At 44.4% G+C, this 17444-nt stretch overlaps 1 protein-coding gene across 24 annotated transcripts in view; it reads right to left on the reverse strand.

Moving 5' to 3' along the window:
* The window catches only part of Magi1 (membrane associated guanylate kinase, WW and PDZ domain containing 1), a 595279-nt gene that overhangs the window by 68974 nt on the left and 508861 nt on the right, over nt 1-17444 (reverse strand). For all 24 annotated transcript variants that reach the window (XM_078038623.1, XM_078038624.1, XM_078038620.1 and 21 more), the window contains 5 exons: nt 13664-13721; nt 11196-11314; nt 8998-9090; nt 2865-3047; nt 1004-1624 (listed from right to left, as the gene is read on the reverse strand). In XM_078038623.1, coding sequence (XP_077894749.1) covers nt 1004-1624; nt 2865-3047; nt 8998-9090; nt 11196-11314; nt 13664-13721 — 1074 coding nt within the window. The remainder of the gene's footprint in view (nt 1-1003; nt 1625-2864; nt 3048-8997; nt 9091-11195; nt 11315-13663; nt 13722-17444) is intronic.

Genomic DNA, 17444 nt, shown 5'->3' on the forward strand with positions numbered 1-17444 from the left:
CCCAGGAGTGCAGGTAGGGCAGGGTGGGATGCCCAGGCAGGGAGACACAGGACCCATTCTCATGTCTCAAGATTTAGAATATCCCAGCTCTCTAGATCTGCAACCACCTGCACAGCAGTAGGCTGAGGCACATTTTGAATATCCTTGGCCGGGGCTGTTCTACCACTTGCAAATGAGCACATCTTCATTCACTCATCTGTGAACACCTAAAAGGGTGTTAAATGCCATGGATTACATGTATCAGCATGTATGCATGGGGTCCTGGCTGCATGGACCTTATGTTCTAGTGAAAAGAAAGACAAAGAAAAAAAAATATATATATATATATAATAACGCCTTGCAATAATAACATGGTTTGTCAAGGTTCTAGGAACTGAGTTTTGGAAGCATCCAGGAGCAAATTTAGATAAAGTGATTCAAGAAGCCTTTTCTCAGGAATGCAAATGAGCAAAGGGCTGGGAAAGGACATCCCGGGCAGAGAGAACAGGACGTGCAAAGGCCCTGCAGTAGAAAAGAGCCTAACCCATGAAGGTCACTTCAGAAGGAAGTCAAATATGTCTGAAGCAAAGTGACAAGAAGGAATGTGAAAGGAGGTCAGAGGCGTGTCCAGAACCCACATTTTGAAGCCTGCACAGCAAGCAGTTCAAAGGTTTCGAACTCCTCCGTGGTTCTTAAGGGACGCATTCTGATTCATGTTTTCAAGTATCACTCTGACTGCACCACAAGATGTCTCAGCCATAAGCTTAATGGGAAGCAATCAAAGGTTTCAGTAATAATGACCATGAGCTGGGCCGGAGAGGTAGCTCTTCAGTAGAGCACTCGCTTAGCATGCCCAAGGCCCTGAGTTCCAATCCCAGTGTCGCCAAAAGAAAAAAAATAAATAAAAAGAAAGAAAAGAAAAGAAAATCTTCAATGACCACTTAAAAGAACCAGCCAGTCACCCGGAGACCAGTAAGGACACTAAGCCACGCATCTCACAGAGTCACAGAGCAGAGCTACGTACCTCCTCGCTGCACCAACAGGGTGACCTCGCTTCCCTTGGGACACTCGATGAGCATATCCACCACCTGGTTGTGACTCAAGGCCTGCACGTTCTTCTTATTGACCTCCACGATGAGGTCCCCTTCTTTCAAGCCCCGGCACCTCAGGCCGTCCACGATCTGCTTCACTCTCTGGCCCCCGCCGCCCGGGCTGTCGGCGATGGTGAACCCGAAGCCCACGGGCCCCTTGACGATGTGCACGGTGATGAGCTCCGGCTGCGTGGCGATGGACGAGGCCAAGGACACGGTGTCGCTGGGGTACCCGTGGGAGCCCGCGGAGGCCACGTCCGCGGGGCTGCTGGGCCTGGCGTCCCTCATGCTGCTGGCTTTGCCTGTTTGACTGCTGTGGCTCGCCGGGGAATCGTAGGTCTCCTGTCCGTTCACGATAATGGGCTCTTTGTCCAAAATAGCCACCGAGGTCACTAAACTGGTGTTGGGGTCATCTGGGTCAAAAGGCAACGGGTAACCTCGGCAGAGTTCAAGGTCCACGCTGGCACCAATGGGGATAGACTGGAAGATTTTCACAACTTGCGCGTGCGTGTGTCCCAGGACACAGGTGTCGTTCACGCTGACGATGACATCGCCTAGAAAAGGTCAGAGTTTGGGGGGGGGGGAGGTGTCAAGAAGCAGGTAGATATTAAACTATCCCACCGATGTCCAGAACCCACCACCCCACATCATGCCCCTTTGGTGCAGGGATTATTTTGAGCAAAGAGACACTTTAAAAAATGAGGCAGGCGCAGTGGTGCACGCCCGTCATCCCAGCGGCTCAGGAGGCTGAGGCAGGAGGATCTCGAGTTCAAAGCCAGCCTCAGCAACTTAGTGAGGCCCTAAGCAACTCAGTGAGACCCTGTCTCTAAACAAAATATAAAATAGGGCTGGGGAGGGGGCTCAGTGGTTGAGTACCCCTGAGTTCAATCCCTGGTACCCCCAAAAATTAGATATGCAAAGGAGGTGAAATTTCACGTGGAAGCTGTCCTTCCTAGACGTGACATTCTCACTTCATTAACATTCCTATCAGGAATAGGAGATCAAACCAGAGGAATTTGCACACATCAACCCTGTGAAGCCAACCTTACCTTCCCATTCTTATAATATTCCCAGGCCCAGGCAAAAGTTGGTAGAGAGCAGATGCAAGATTCTGCCTCCTTTACACCCCCACTGAACACAAAGCTGAACCTGAACTTGGACTTGGGACTGATACCGTGAAGCATAAAAAGAAAGTTTCCATCTTTTTTTTTTTTTTTGTACTGAGGATTGAACTCAGGGGCACTCACCCTCTGAGCCCCATCCCCAGCCCTATTTTGCATTTTACTTAGAGACAGGGTCTCCCTGAGTTGTTTAGAGCCTCGCTTTTACTGAGGCTGGCTTTGAACTCGTGATCCTCCTGCCTCAGCCTCCCAAGCCACTGGGAAGACAGGCGTGGGCCACCGTGATGCCAGCTCTTTGCTTCTCTTGTTGCACCTACCACCTTGCTTGCTAATGAGAAGATCATCACCATTAAGAGAACATTGGTGCTTTCTTCTCTATAGAAATTCTCACTGTGGAAAGATCCAAGTTTAGCACCCATTTCTCCAAGTGGCTCCACAGTTTTAGTAAATTGCTGGATCACTGTATTCAATAGCACCCTAACAGCTCCCCTAAATTAAAATGGCTTCAGAGGATCTGACCTGCACCAAGGGCTGAATTGTGGTGATGGAGGGCTCCAGCACACCCCAAGGTATGCAGAGGACATTTATGAACCACGAGTCCTTTGGTGACAGCCAGCTCAGGGGTGGGTGGAGTCTCCCTTCACAGCACGTGCAGGGGCCCTGGGGACCTTACCTGTTTCCATCTTGCCATCCAGGGCGGCAGGACCGTCCAGGACCAAGCTCTTGATCTGGAGGAACTCGTCCGGTTCGTCCCCGCCAACTACCGTGAAGCCGAAGCCGCGACTGCTTTTCCGCAGCTTCGTGTGGATGAACTTGCCTTTCAACTCAGAAGGGTTTCGTGTAAAAAAGGGTTTGCCTGGGTACCAACAAGAAAGGAAACAACAAGGAAAGTCACTGTGAGCGGGAAGTGGACTCAGTCAGTGAAGAGAGGGCGTGGGGGGAGGGTGGGGGAGGGGAGGGGTGGGGGAGGGGTGGGCTCTCCAAGCTTGCAGGCTGGGTCTTTGGCTCTAAGGGGTCCTGAGAAAGTGCTCTGCTTGGTATGAGGGGAAGAAATGGAACGAATTATGTAATGTGCATGTACGATTGTGCCACTGTGTGTCCCCTTCGGTCTGATTATAATGCACAAATTAAAATGAAGTCCTCTCCTGATTTCAGGAATAGGTGGTTTGAGGCCCCCATGTAGGAAGTGGGTATTGTACACAGAGGGGGGCATCTTTAGGGCCCAAAAGAAGATAGAAGAGAGGACAAGATCAGTCCTCACAAAGTGACAGCCTTCCTTAGTTTCAGTTCTCGTAGTTCTAAGCTGCCACAGAAAACAGTCAGCCTTTGGTGTCTTTTGATAGACTGATTGATTGGTTAATTGATTGGTTGATGGTACTCGGTATTGAACCCAGAGATGCTTCATCACTGAGCCACATCCCCAGCACTTTTTAAATATTTTATTTAAAGACAGGATTTTTAATTGCTTAGGGCCTCCCTAAATTGCTGAGGCTGGCTTTGAACTGGTAATCCTCCTGCCTCAGCCTCCTGAGCTGCTGGGATTACAGGCGTGTGCCACCACGCCCAATTTCTTTTATTTTTTATTTTGTAGCATGGCTTCTGAGGTGCTGGGTTGGGCTTGGCTTCTACATTTAAGACCAACTGGATGAAACCTTAGTTTTGAAATCTTAGTTTTTAACTAGATGGACAGATAAGAATGCTTCCCCTCACCAATAATAATAATAATAATAATAATAATAATAATGAAAATTAAAGCTCATTATTAGGAATGGAATTCTAAAGTCAACTAACTTTTGCTATTTATTCGCATCTTTTAACAATTTGTGAAATAGCCGATATATGTCCATGGCAAAGGCTTACTGTTTAAGAAAAGCTTCAATCATTTGGCTTAGGATACTTAAAGCCATAAGCTAAAGTAAAACCCTTGAACTAAAGTAGTTACTCACTAGGATCATAGGAGCTTCAAACCCTGCTGTCTTGCTTAAAACAAATTAATGGACAAATAGCTCCCCGGCAGGGCTGGGACTGGGGCTCAGTGGTAGAGCGCTCCCCTAGCATGTGGGAGGCACTGGGTTCCATCCTCAGCACCACATAAAAATGAAATAAAGATACCATGTCCACCTACAACTAAAAAATAATTATTTACAAAAGAATAACTCCCAAACATACTCCCTGAGCCTTTTTTCTGTTCTCTCCTAATTTCATTTCCCATGACTTCTCCTGGCCACAGCTTCCTCATCCACCTGATTTCTCTTCTGTCAAAAATGTCATCCAAAAACAAAACAAAGGTCAAGCCATTTAAGAGGCTGAGGCAGGAGGATCGCCGGTTTGAGACCAGCCTCTGCAACACAGGGAGGACCTGGCTCAGAATAAAAAGTAAACAGGGCTGGGGGTTTGGCTCAGAGCACCCCGGGTTCGATCCCTGGTATTAAAAGGAAAAAAGCAAGACAAAGACTCACACCCCCCCAGGCATGAGGAGCCTGGCACCCAGGAAGGAGAGTTATTTTTGGTTCTCGGTAACTAAAAGGACTTAAAAGGTCTCTGGGCATGCATACAATTTTTAATTGCACATGATAAAAGTTTCTGGCTCCTAAGAAAAAGAAAAAGAAAGGCTCTTTTAAATGGCCCCCAGTCAGAGTTCTGCTCGCTCCTCTCTCTAGAGCCATTGTCCCAGGGCTTATTGGGAGTTGAACCAACCACGGCTGAAAACAGAGGCGAGCTCAGCCAGACACAGTGCCACACGCCTGAAATCCACCCATCTGGAAGGCTGAGGCAGGACCCCTGAGCCCCGTCCCCAGCCCTAGTTTGTATTTTATTCAGAGACAGGGTCTCCCTGAGTGGCTTAGGGCCTCACTTTTGCTGAGGCTAGCTTTGAACTCCAGATCCTCCTGCCTCAGCCTCCGCACCCTCGAGATTTTTAAAAAGCCAATCATTAGCATATTGTGTGCTTAAGAACGGTTTCCACTTAATAGAGACATGAGTTCGCTACTGACTTCCTTTCCCACCTAGAGAGGGAAGATCAGAAGGTTTTCACACTCATGCACATTTTATTATGGTTTTATGTTCAGGTGGGTCATTAGTTAATGCAGATTTTGGGAAAAAATTACTTTTTTTTTTCCAAAGCAGTGGAACTTGAAGCTCTCGGCTGAAGCTCCAAGGTACAATTTTCTGAGATTCGAACTTCTGTTGATTAATCAGCAGTTTTAAGACCTGGCTGTGTCTGGAACTCACCCGGGTGGTTTATCAAGATGTGATGACTTTAGTTCCAAACCCCAGACATCACTGAGTCAGGATCTTCTGGGTTTTGGCCCCCAAAATTCTGCGCCACAATAACCCTTAGGGATTGTCTTACTGCCAGGCCTGAACTGTTCTTGGCTTGAGGGTTTGAATTCCCCAGGAATAGCACTTCCTACGGTGGTAAAAATACTCTGTATGTTCATTATTCAATGTGGCAGACTCTAGTCCACTCAGTGACCGCACCCCTGAAATGTGCCCCAGTGGGACAGAGGAAACCCAGCTCTGCTATAATTCAATTCATTTTTTGATGGTGATTCAAAAGTTCCAACTCCCAATTTTTTTAATTGTAATTTGATGAATTCAACTGAATTAAAAAACAAGAGCTGGGCTGGGGGGTCGTGGCTCCGTGGTAGAGCACTCGCTGAGCACACGTGAGGCCCTGGGTTCGATCCTCAGCACCACGTAAAAAGATATTAGAAAGAAAAGCTATTGTTCTTGGGCAAGTTACTACACCATTCTGCCTGAGCTTGGCATATGCAAATGGAGGTACCTACCACAGGTGAGAGTCATAAGGAAAACCCATAATAAAACATTTAGGGACGTGCCTGGAACATAATGGGGACTGAAAAAATGAGTGACTAAGTTGCTGGTGGTAGAGTGAGTAGCGTGGACAGACAAAGGGAAAAACCTCTCTTCAAGCTTGAAGCAGAGGAGCTTGCCTGTGAGCGCATCTCTCAAAGAATCGCTTGCTGGGATTGGAAGTTGGGGCTTGAAGAAAGGAGAGGCTAGTGAACAGTGATCTTAACAAAATTCATACCAAACCAGCTAACCAAGTTAGCAACCGGGCTTCCTCCTGCTGGCTCCATGAACACTGGATACCATGCAAGACACAAGATGCTAGAGGACACATCAAGCTGCTTAACCACCTGGGCCAGGTGGTGCACACCTGTCATTCCAGCAGTTCAGGAGGCTGAGCAGGAGGATGGCAAGTTCAAAGCCAGCCTCAGCAACTTAGTGAGGACCTAAGTAATTCAGCAAGACCCTGTCTCTAAGTAAAATATAAAAAGGGCTGGGGGTGTGGCTCAGTCATGGCTTTCCTATGCTCATGTATGAATTCAGGACCAGTGCAACTCCCCAGCATGAACAGCCTCCCCAAGAATGGGAAGGTAGACTCCATGTATGTGTGAGAGGTCAGAATGCACTCTCCTGCCGCGGATATCTGACAAGAACAATCAGCAAAATATCACCAGGGTTCTTAGTTGGCGCTCTAAGCATTTGGCACCCAGAACCTGTCCCGTTAAGACTTTAATCTTGAAGACAATTCTTTGGTAGCTGACTATCATAGGTATGTGTGGATACATAAATGGATATGTGCACTGCTTCACTCAATAATTTGGGATTATTCTGCAATAAAGGAAAAAAAAATACCACATAGTTTGTGCCTCCATGGGATTTAAAATCTAACAGGGAAATTACTATTAAAAAAAAAAAACCAGTGCCATGGATCCGGACACAGTGGCGCACACCTGTGATCCCAGCGGCTCAGGAGGCCGAGACAGGAGGGTTGTGAGTTCGAAGCCAGCCTCAGCAACTTAGTGAGGCCCTAAGCAACTCAGTGAGACCCCGTCTCTAAATAAAAGATAAAATGGAGCTGGGGATGGGGCTCAGTGGTCGAGTGCTCCTGAGTGAGACGTAGAGGCTGTTGGGGGTGAATATCGGAGGGGAATTGATTAAAGACCTAAAACACACAGGGTTTCACAAAGGCTGGGAGGGAAGGAACTGCACAGGGTAAAGCCTACGCAGACCCTCTGCAGTCCCCAGGTGGGGACAGGCTTCAGGATCTTAGAGGAGACTCTGGCAGATGGCGAGTTGAGGGGACAAGACTCAAAGAAGGAACTCATAAGTCAAGAGGACTGAGAAAGCCACTATCATGCTGACCCGGTGGATCCATTGTTACGGATGGTGTTCTGCCTTTGTCAAAGCCGTTATCACCATCAAGGAGCGCACTCAGGCCAGAGCACAGCACTTTACACACAGTGACACTAACCCTGCCCTCGTGACAAGGTGGCGAGCAGAGAGACCATTTGTTTCTTGAAAAAATTATAATGAGGGATCAAAATAAGAGAAGAGATTTTTTTCCTATCTTTTCATAACTAACAATTATATCTTGTTAAAAAAAGTGTAGAAGTGAAGACATATTTTACAGGATTTTTAATATTACTTTACCATCAATATTCCCCGACCCTATCAAACATGGCATTTGCTCTGTTTTTCATTTGTGAAAGAAATTAAACAACAACAATAACAAGAAGCACCAGGAACCTTTCTTAGCATGGAAGAGGAATGAGGTCCAAGAGTGGCTAGGTTTGGGAGTTTCCAATTGTCAAAAATGGTCCTCTCTAGGACATGCAGACTTTTTGTGAATCAAAGTAAGAAAGACCTGCAGACATGAGGTGAAAAAACGCATAAGTATGCATCCAGGCATAAAACACACCCCGAAGGTAACAAGAACAGGGTAAGAAAATATAATAATACCAAAGGATTTAAGTTTACAGAAAAAAAAAAACTTAAGTCAAGAACAAATATGCTCTAGGCCTGGTGGCTCATGACTATATCTCCAGCCGCTGAGGAGGCTGAGGCAGGAGGATCTCGAGTTCAAAGCCAGCCTCAGCCACTTAGGCACAAAGCAACTCTGTCTCGAAATAAAATATCCTAAAAGGCTGGGGATGCGGCTCCGTGGTTAAGGACCCCTGGGTTCAAACAACAATGACAATGACAACAAAATATGCTAACTGGAATCTTAAAATATCTATGGCTGAGCTTTGAATTTCTCCTATTGGACGTGGTATTAAATATTAATAGTTCTATTTCAGCCATTTCCAAATCCAGGATGGTTTGTTCCCTGGGGACATTTGGCAATGTCTGGGGACATTTTTGGTTGTCATAAGGTGAGGGGTAAGAGGTGGGGTGTGAGCTCCTCATGTCTAATGGACAGGGGACCCGAATGCCGCTGAGCATCCAGAAGGCACAGGAAAGGCCCCGCCCAAAGAATCACCGAACCCCAAAAGTCGATCAATAGTGCTGAGGTTGAGCAGGCGGATTTCAATGGTCATTGAAAAGGCATCATTATTATTAGAGGACTACAAGTGGCTGAAGAACTCTACTTAGAAAGGTTCCTGATTTTTGATGGCCTGATTAACAATACATTTAGATTTGCTTTCACTAAAGGTTTGTAGTATCAAAGGAAAGACTTGGAGATTACAAAAGCCCACTTTTGTTGAAGGGGGTGGGCATTACCGGGGATTGAACCCAGGGCCACCTGTACCACTGAGCCACATCCCCAGCCCTATTTTATATTTTATTTAGAGACAGGGTCTCTCTGAGTTGCTAGGGCCTCACTTTTGCTGAGGCTGGCTTTGAACTCGAGACCCTCCTGCCTCAGCCTCCTGAGTTGCTGGGATTATAGGCATGCATCACCGCCTGGCCGAGATTCCCCCTTTTTAAAGTGACTTTTATAAATGAGACTTTGTGAGTGGCAACCAAGATACGATTGTAAAAAAACATTTTACCCTGAAGTGGAGCTTCCCTGGTTGGCTCCGGATTGCTTGGGGGGTGGTTTGGAATAACAGGAGGCACGAGGGATGAATGATCTTCTGTCCACTCTGCAAGAAAGAATAGAAACGATTTCCTGCATTTCCCTCCACAGGCACGGTCAGCTTCCAAACAACTCACCTCCTCATTCATCACGCGCAAACCCACAGAATGGAGGACAGAGCTCAGACGAGAAAGGAGCTGGTGTCTGACCTCTCCATAGGAAGGATTTCAGGATCTCTGTGTCTCATTTAAGATGTCTGGGGGGAAAAATACTGTGGTATGTCCAATAAAGACTGCAATTCTCTCTGGAGAGTCCAAAGTGAGATTAAATTAAAAAAAAAATATCAGTGAGGACAGGGAATCACCCACAAGCAGCAGGCCAAGAGAGAACTTTCTTGATGGGAATGAGAATTTGGCTGGTCTGCTGCAGCCTGGGTTTCTCAGGTCATGAGCTGCATGAAGGTGAATGTCCACAGTTTGCTCAGGTGCTGATTTCTGTCATCTCTAAAACCCAAATGGGACCTGTGGGCTCTGTTGTATTGTTATGTCCCTCGACCTCTGAGCCACATCCCCAGCCAAATTTTGTCTTTTATTTAGAGACAGAGTCTTACTGAGTTGATTAGGGTCTCACTAAATTGCTGAGGCTGATTTTGAACTCGACATCCTCCTGCCTCAGCCTCCTGAGCCACTGGGATGACAGGTGTGCACCACGGCACCCTGACCCTTGAGAAGCACCACAGCTACTTTCTAGCTCAGTTTCTATATTCAATCGATCCCCACCGCCCAAATGGTCATTTCCAACATGCCAAGTTTCACCAGTTCAGGAAAAAAAAATATTTTAAAAATTCTTTTTAAAAAGAAGAGACTTAGAGAACTTTGAACCTGGCAAATACATATACGCATTACACTCTGTCAAAATTACATGGTTCTGGGCAGCAGTTGGCAAACCACGCCCATTTCCCAGACTGGACCCAATGTCTCTTTGTATTCAGTCTTTGAGACAGAGTAATATTCTTTTTTTTCCTCATCATCAGAACTTTTTCTTTTTTTTTTTTTTTTATTTTGAGACAGGGTATTGCTAATTGCTAACTTGCTGAGGCTGGCCTTGACCTAAAGATCCTCCTGCCTCAGCCTCCCAAGCAGCTGGGATTACAGGTATGCACCAACATGTCTGGGCAAGTTTTTAGATTTTTAAATGGCTGAAAAAAAAATAAAGAAAAGGAATATTTTATGACACATGAAAATTATACAAAGTTCAAATTCCAGCAACCATAAGTAAAGTTTTACTGACACACAGGTACGCCTATTCAGTTATATACTGCCTAGGGGTGTTTTTATATTACAATACTAGAGGTGAACAGACAAAAGAGAGATCATATGTATCAAAAAAGACTAACATGCCAGTGTGGTGGGGCATGCCTATAATCCCAGAGGCTCAAGAGGCTGAGCCAGGAGGATCTCAAGTTCAAAGCCAGCCTCAGTAACTTAACAAGACCCCGTCTCAAAATAAACTATAAAAAGGCCTGGGGGTGTGACTCAGTGGTGAAGTGACCCTGGGTTCAATTTCTTGTTCAAAAAAATATATATATATTAGGTAAGGTTGCTTTAAAGACCTTCGAAGCAAAAGCAAGAAATAAAAAGTGAGAAAAACAGGACACTGACATGCACATATCCACAAAATTATCTGATTTTTGTTAACATATGCAGCATCCTTAGAAAAATTTTTTGCATCTTGTTCTCAGATAGAGAACAAGATGGCAGAGAGCATTAGAGAATTTAATATCTACACACCTAAAGAGTTCCTGTTTTTTTTTTTACAAGGGAGGTAATTTTAATTTTAAAAAGCCCTCCAAATTACCAGGTCTTTCTGATTCTTATACAGTGCTCCTAAATGAAAGTAAAATCACCTAAAAGACACTGATTGCAAAGCCAAGGCTTCTGGAGCAAGAAAGTTCTCTGTCTTCTAAATTAAAGTGGAGATGCGGGTGCCTTTGAGCTGGGCTCCCCGGTTAGCTCTCCCCTGGTTTCTGGGGAGCAGTGTCTAGCAGCAGCTCCTTAGTGAGGTAGAAGCACTTGATCACCGAGGCCAGCTCTGACCACAAGGGGGCGTCAGTGCCCAGCTTTGCCCCACATTCCCAGCTTGAGTAAAAAAGCCTCCAGGGAAGAGGCTGACCTTCTGGGGGTGGCGGCTGCTGGGATTGCTGCTGCTGCTGCTGCTGCTGTTGCTGCTGCTGCTTCTTCCGTTTGGCTTCTAGAACTGGGTTCTCATACTGAGTCTTCCTGTTGATGTGGCTGGGGAGGAAGGCAAACAGGTTTCAGCTGGAACAAGGGTATCCCACTAGCAGAAAGCCCATCCCTGGATTAGCAGTGAACAAAGAGGGTGGTCTGAGCTTGACTCCAGTGTCCAATGCACCCAGAAAAGGGGGAGATAAAAAAAAGCTTCCCATTGCAGGCTGCTTACTTGCACCAAGTGGGTGGTGACGCTGTATTTTAGGTGAAAAGACTTAGTAGATGCCTTGAGGCAAGTCCTACCCGTATTCACACACTAGTACCCTCTTGTTCCTGAAGGATCTGTTTTCCAGACTCCCCTGGATGACTGGAATCAGGGATCACATGAAACCCTACGTATACTATGGGTTTTGGTCCTTTACATACAAGATTAACAACAGTCACTTACGGGAGATCTTACCAACCTCAGCATGTAATTTTTTTTTCCCCTTAAATTGTGAACTGTCACCTTTTCATTTAAAACACTTCTGGCTCCACATGAGGGTACCCCAATTGACAGCATCATTATTCTTGGGCGTTTGGGGCCATTATTAAGTAAAATAAGGTTAATTTGAAAACAAGCACTCTGATACCATGATAATCAGTTGATAACAGATACAGTTACTGAATAGAGTAACTGGAAGGTAGTATATAGAGCGTGGATACACTGGACAGAGGGATTCTTCTGTCCCAAGGTTGATGGAGTGGGATGGCTGAATCAAATTGCAATTTGAAACTTCCTAAGTGATTTATTTATGCAGTTTTCCATTTAATATTTTCAGAACATAGCAGACTTTCGGTAACTGAAAACACAGGAAGCTAAACTACGAGTAATGGGAGAGACTACAGGATTTTATCAATGAGGAAAGTCAACTTTTCATTAGTGAATAATTCACCTAATATAATATAGTTAGGACCCAGTATCCACACATGCCAGCTCAAGTGTGTTTGATTTCAAATCCCAGAATTCTAACCACTGACTGGAACTAAATACCCGACTTATCACGTGACAAGGAAATTGTTTAAATCCCAACGAAGGAGTAGATTATTAAACAGTTGAAAGATAAAATTGGATGTGTGACGTTGTCTGGAACAGGTAATACCAGAGCTGCCGAGTGACAGTGGGGTTCACGTGACCATCCACCTAAACAGCAAAACTAAGAAAAGAATTCACGAACATCTACTAACTAACAATCGTCAGCTATTTTGATCAGTTCCCAAGGAGGCAGGATTCCAAGTATAGCCCTTGGGCAGAGAGACTGCACATAAGAGCTAACTTGAGCAGATGTGATGTTTTCAAAGTGACAAAGACCAGGACAATTTCGATGGCTGTTGTAAGGAATAAGACCATGGCAAACACACACACACACACACACACACACACACACACACACACACACACACACGGTTTTCTGCCATGGCCTCGTTTTAGAGGCTGTGTGGGAATGTACATCAGTAAGCACACACAGGGCTTTTCAGATATCCTATGACCTCGTTCCTTGCCCCTCAAAAAATCAAGTCACTTCACCCACCAAAATGACTCTCCTCTGTTCCTTTTCTTACTCAAGGCACAAGCTAACTGAAAGGCAAAGCAAAATGAGCTTCCAACAACACAGAGCTCACACTGTATCTGTAAGGAAGACGACCTCTGGGGTTTACAAAGGGGGAAATTCTAGTTTTAGGAGGGTCCGAGAAATGACCTCTCTTCTGCCCCAAAATTGCCAGCGCGGTTTTTAAATTATATCTCCTTTTTTTTTTTTTTTTTTTTTTTAATTTTCTTTGGGATCATCCTATGGGTGGATGGTTCTGATGAATACCAAGTGCGTACCCAATGCTGGGATAAGGCACAGGGTGACGGGGTCACCATAAGGCTTTGAAACTTCCAGAAGAAATGTCCTCAGGAAGGAAACAGCCCCAAAGCACCCAGATCACATAGATCCTGAAGCCTAGTCTCTACTTTCTTCTTAATCTTGGCAACATTTCATAAGTTATTAAAAATTCACCCAAATCTTTGAGTATATTTTCAGTGATTGTTTTTTTTTTTTTTTTAGTGCCTATATAAGGCAAAAAGTAGGCCACGTGGGTCCTCCTCCCAAAGATCCACAACCTTGCCCCAACTTTTTCAATCCATGTCCTCAGCTGATACTTATTAAATACCTGTCATTTGCCAGGACTCTGTTCAGCCTTTGTGAAATGGTTGAAGATGCGTGGATCCTGCCCTCCTGAATTTAATAATGGGATTTACTATCTTTGGATGCACGGAATTATCTTCTCATTCATTAAAACAGACATACGCATTCTCAGTATGAAATTAATATCATAATTAGCGGGCAGCTCCGCTTAGCAGAAGCCTACACAAGAAGAGCCACTTACTCTACATAGTAGACACCATAGACAGGATCTTCGATCTTTTCCCAACCAGCAGGCAGTTCTGAAATATAAAAGAATATTTAGAACAAGAAGAACAGATTCTTGAAGAGCCTGAGGACCATCGACAACTGAGTTAGGCCAAAAAGAAAGAAAGAAAGATAAAAAGAAAAAGAAAAGGTCTCATAAGAAGGCCTTAAACCCCTGCGGGGCATGATGGTGCACACCTGTCATCCCAGCAGCTCAGGAGGCTGAGGCAGGAGGATCCCGAGTTCAAAGCCAGCCTCAGAAAAAGCAAAGTGCTAAGCAACTCAGTGAGACCCTGTCTCTAAATAAAATGTAAAACAGGGCTGGGGATGGGGCTCAGTGGTCGAGTGCCCTTGAGTTCAATCCCTGGTACCCACCCCCCCCCAAAAAAAGAAGTCTTTGAACCCAATTAAAACTGTATATCCTAACCAAAAAGAAGTACATACTCCTTTTATTTCTTGAGTGCACTTTTCTCATGAAGAACAACTCTTTATCTACTGGTATTTTACGCAAGAAAATAAAACTTGAGAAAATGCTGTCCCAGCTGCCTTTTATTTTAAACCAACTATTAAATTCGTTTTTAATGGAAATAGTGAAAACTTGCCTTGCACGCTACGCGAAATATTTACTGTTTTCTTGTTTGGTTTCCAGGCTACCTTAGCACACGGGCAAAAACAGATGAAAATTAATGCTTTCTTTTCATTTCTTCAGTTCAACAGAACTGTTTCCCTTTCTCTGGAAGAAAATTAAATCTGCATCTTATTTTTCTCCATGTTCCTAATTAAAAAGCTACTGAGTAAATAAAAATGCCAGTATGAAGGAGGGTGTTTCAACTACACACACAGCTCACTCTGTCTCTGTGTTTGGGCCAGTCCATCTTCCCCAGCACTTCACCTATAAAAAAGTAACACACCCGGGCACCGCGGCGCACACCTGTGATGGCAGCGACTCGGGAGGCTGAGGCAGGAGGATCGCGAGTTCAAAGCCAGCCTCAGCCACTTAGTGAGGCCCTAAGGAATTTAGGAAGGCCCTGTCTCTAAATAGAAAAGTATCCAAAAAGCCTGGAAATGCGCTCCTTGTACATCCTCCAAAAAATAATAGTGACAATAATAATAAGTAAATAAGTAAATAAAACTGACTACCTATGGGGGAAGATATCATTTCCTTAAATATGGTAGGAAAATGGCTTTGGGGGACATTCGTGATTTTCAAAGACTCAACCATGACTTGGAAAGGTTTCAGATCTTAGTTTGGAATTTCATTAATCAGGAAATAGCGCCCTCTGTGACAAGAATCTATTGTGGGAAAACCCCTCGCACCGGATTGTCGTACTTGGTGGAAAAAAACAATGAGGTGGCATTTTATGTGGTGACACCACCTTTTTAGAGAGCGCTGCCATCATTCAACTCCTTTTCAAGCCACCGTCATACACGCTGCCAAAGCAAGCTTGTATTAAGCCAGACTCCCAAGTGGATCATGGTTCCTGGAAGGAACTAGAAGGAACTGTTTGAATGGTGCACGGTGCACTCTTGAAATGCCATGCATTTTGAAATCGATTTTCTAAAAATCCAGGGAATCATATGGTCCCTATTTTCCAATGATGACTAGGACCTCCGTGAGGACCCACACGTGCCACCCACAGTTTCAGAATGAGAGGAAGGTGTGAGTGCACCCCCAAGCACACTCAAGACCGCTCAACGTTTACATCTGGCTCACATTTGCCTGCACATGGAGAAACGAGAACTTCATGGTTTTTGATCCATGTGTTATTTGTTTGCAAACAAGGAGACAGGTATCCCTCCCCTTCTTTTTCTAATTAAAAACAAAACAAGATTCAACAGGCTTTTTAGAAGGTGGTGAATAGCCAGGTGCAGTGGCCCACACCTGTCATCCCAGTGATTCTGAGGCTCAGGCAGGAGGATCAAAAGTTCAAAGCCAGCCTCAGCAACAGCAAGGAGCGAAGCAACTCAGTGAGACCCTTTCTCTAAATCCAATACAAAACAGGGCTGGGGATATGACCCAATGGTTGAGTAACCTTGAGTTCAACCCCCCAATGCCCCCTAACAAAGTATTTGAATTCAGGAGACATAAGCTACTAAAATTCAAGACAGGTCCAATTTGCAGATGTTGATACAACTTGGCATTTTTATAAACCAAGTCTCAGGGGTTGATGCAAATCAAACACCTGGGAAACAGTTTCCCTTTACTAAGCTGGAAATGACCATTTAAATGAAAACGAACCAGGAAAATATTTCCAAAGAGTTAGAAAATTGAAAATTAAAACAATGCAAATTGGCGCAAAGTCAGACATTTGTATGGGGTAGAAGATGGGTCAGAGAGCGGGGAGCCTGGTGATCATTAACAGAACCAGACTGCTTTTCAAAATCTGAAACCTGAAATATTTGACCTGCTTAGATACAATGGGAAAGATATTATGCATTGACTACACTCAACTATTAAGCAGATAAACATTTATTGAGTGCCGACTGTTTACTCGAGGATATGTCAGACAACAGCGACATGAAGATAAACACAAGCTCACTGCCCACCCAAGCAGACAGGTCATATGATTTGATGGAGAATTGAAAAGGGAACAAGAAAAGCCACTCCTGGATCTTGGTCTGTTGCCCCATCAATAACCTATTAATATTCCAGAGTTCAGGAGTGGGGTCAGTTAACGGGCAATTCTGGATATTGGCTGATTTTAAAACTTCTGGAACAGATGGATCAACTCCAGAAATTTTCCAGTTCTTCAAGTTAAAACTCCTTTTGAATTGAAAAGATAGATTTCTCACTTCCAAATGTGGTGATTAACTTAATAATAGGAATTAGTCTCCCAATGCTTAAAATAGAAGTGGGTCATCAATTAAAAAAAAAAAAAAAAGAAAAGAAAATGTTTGTCCTAGAATTGCCATTTGGTTCTAAAAAAACTAAAAATGGCAGGAAATATTTAAGCCCAGAATATTATACATTCTATTATAGCTTTTTTTTTTTTTAATAAGCACTGAAGATTTCTGAGCCCCTACCCTACCATATCTAACCACTGACAAGACCATAAAACTCATTATGGAGACTAAAGAACACTGAGGTCTTTCTGGCACTTCCAGATCTGGCATTTAACCTTAAATTCCACTTAGCTCTTTTGCTCTGTGGCCTTGGGCTGGTTACTTAACATCTCTGAACCATAACCTTTCTTCTGGGTTCACATCAAAGGTCAACCATGGATTAAAGGAGGATGCTTGGAAAACACTTAGCACAGGAGGGACCTCAGCAAATATCCAACAAACAGCATCTACCACCGGAAAGCACACAGGACCAGGATGGATTCCTGTAGCCCACCTGCTTGCTATTCCTGCCTCTGAAAATTTCACGCAATATCATTTTTCATTTCAGGAGTAAATATTGAGTAGTGTAATGTTCTATGCTCCTTTCAAGAGATCTGTCAGGGTACACCTGGAAAATCGTGTTCCAGATCAAAGATGAATTTCAAAACGGTGCCTTAATTTTGTCGGGGAGGGGAACTCGGTTTTCTTGTCTGTACCTTTCCTAGTTGCTTTCAACGCAAGAAAACCCTCTAATTACAAAAGAAGGCTCTGTTTTTCATTCTGGGAAGACTTCTGCAGAAGATGTAGATAAGTTAAGCAAACAAAAGGTGCATAATGGAGCTACTGACCCAACTCCAACAACAGAGCTCAGAAATGACAACTTCATAACCAAATGATCTGTGTCCAGCACCTCAGCCATCCGCCTGTACCACTCG

The sequence above is a fragment of the Ictidomys tridecemlineatus genome, chromosome 2, assembly GCF_052094955.1.
Source record: "Ictidomys tridecemlineatus isolate mIctTri1 chromosome 2, mIctTri1.hap1, whole genome shotgun sequence".
NCBI lineage: Eukaryota > Metazoa > Chordata > Mammalia > Rodentia > Sciuridae > Ictidomys > Ictidomys tridecemlineatus.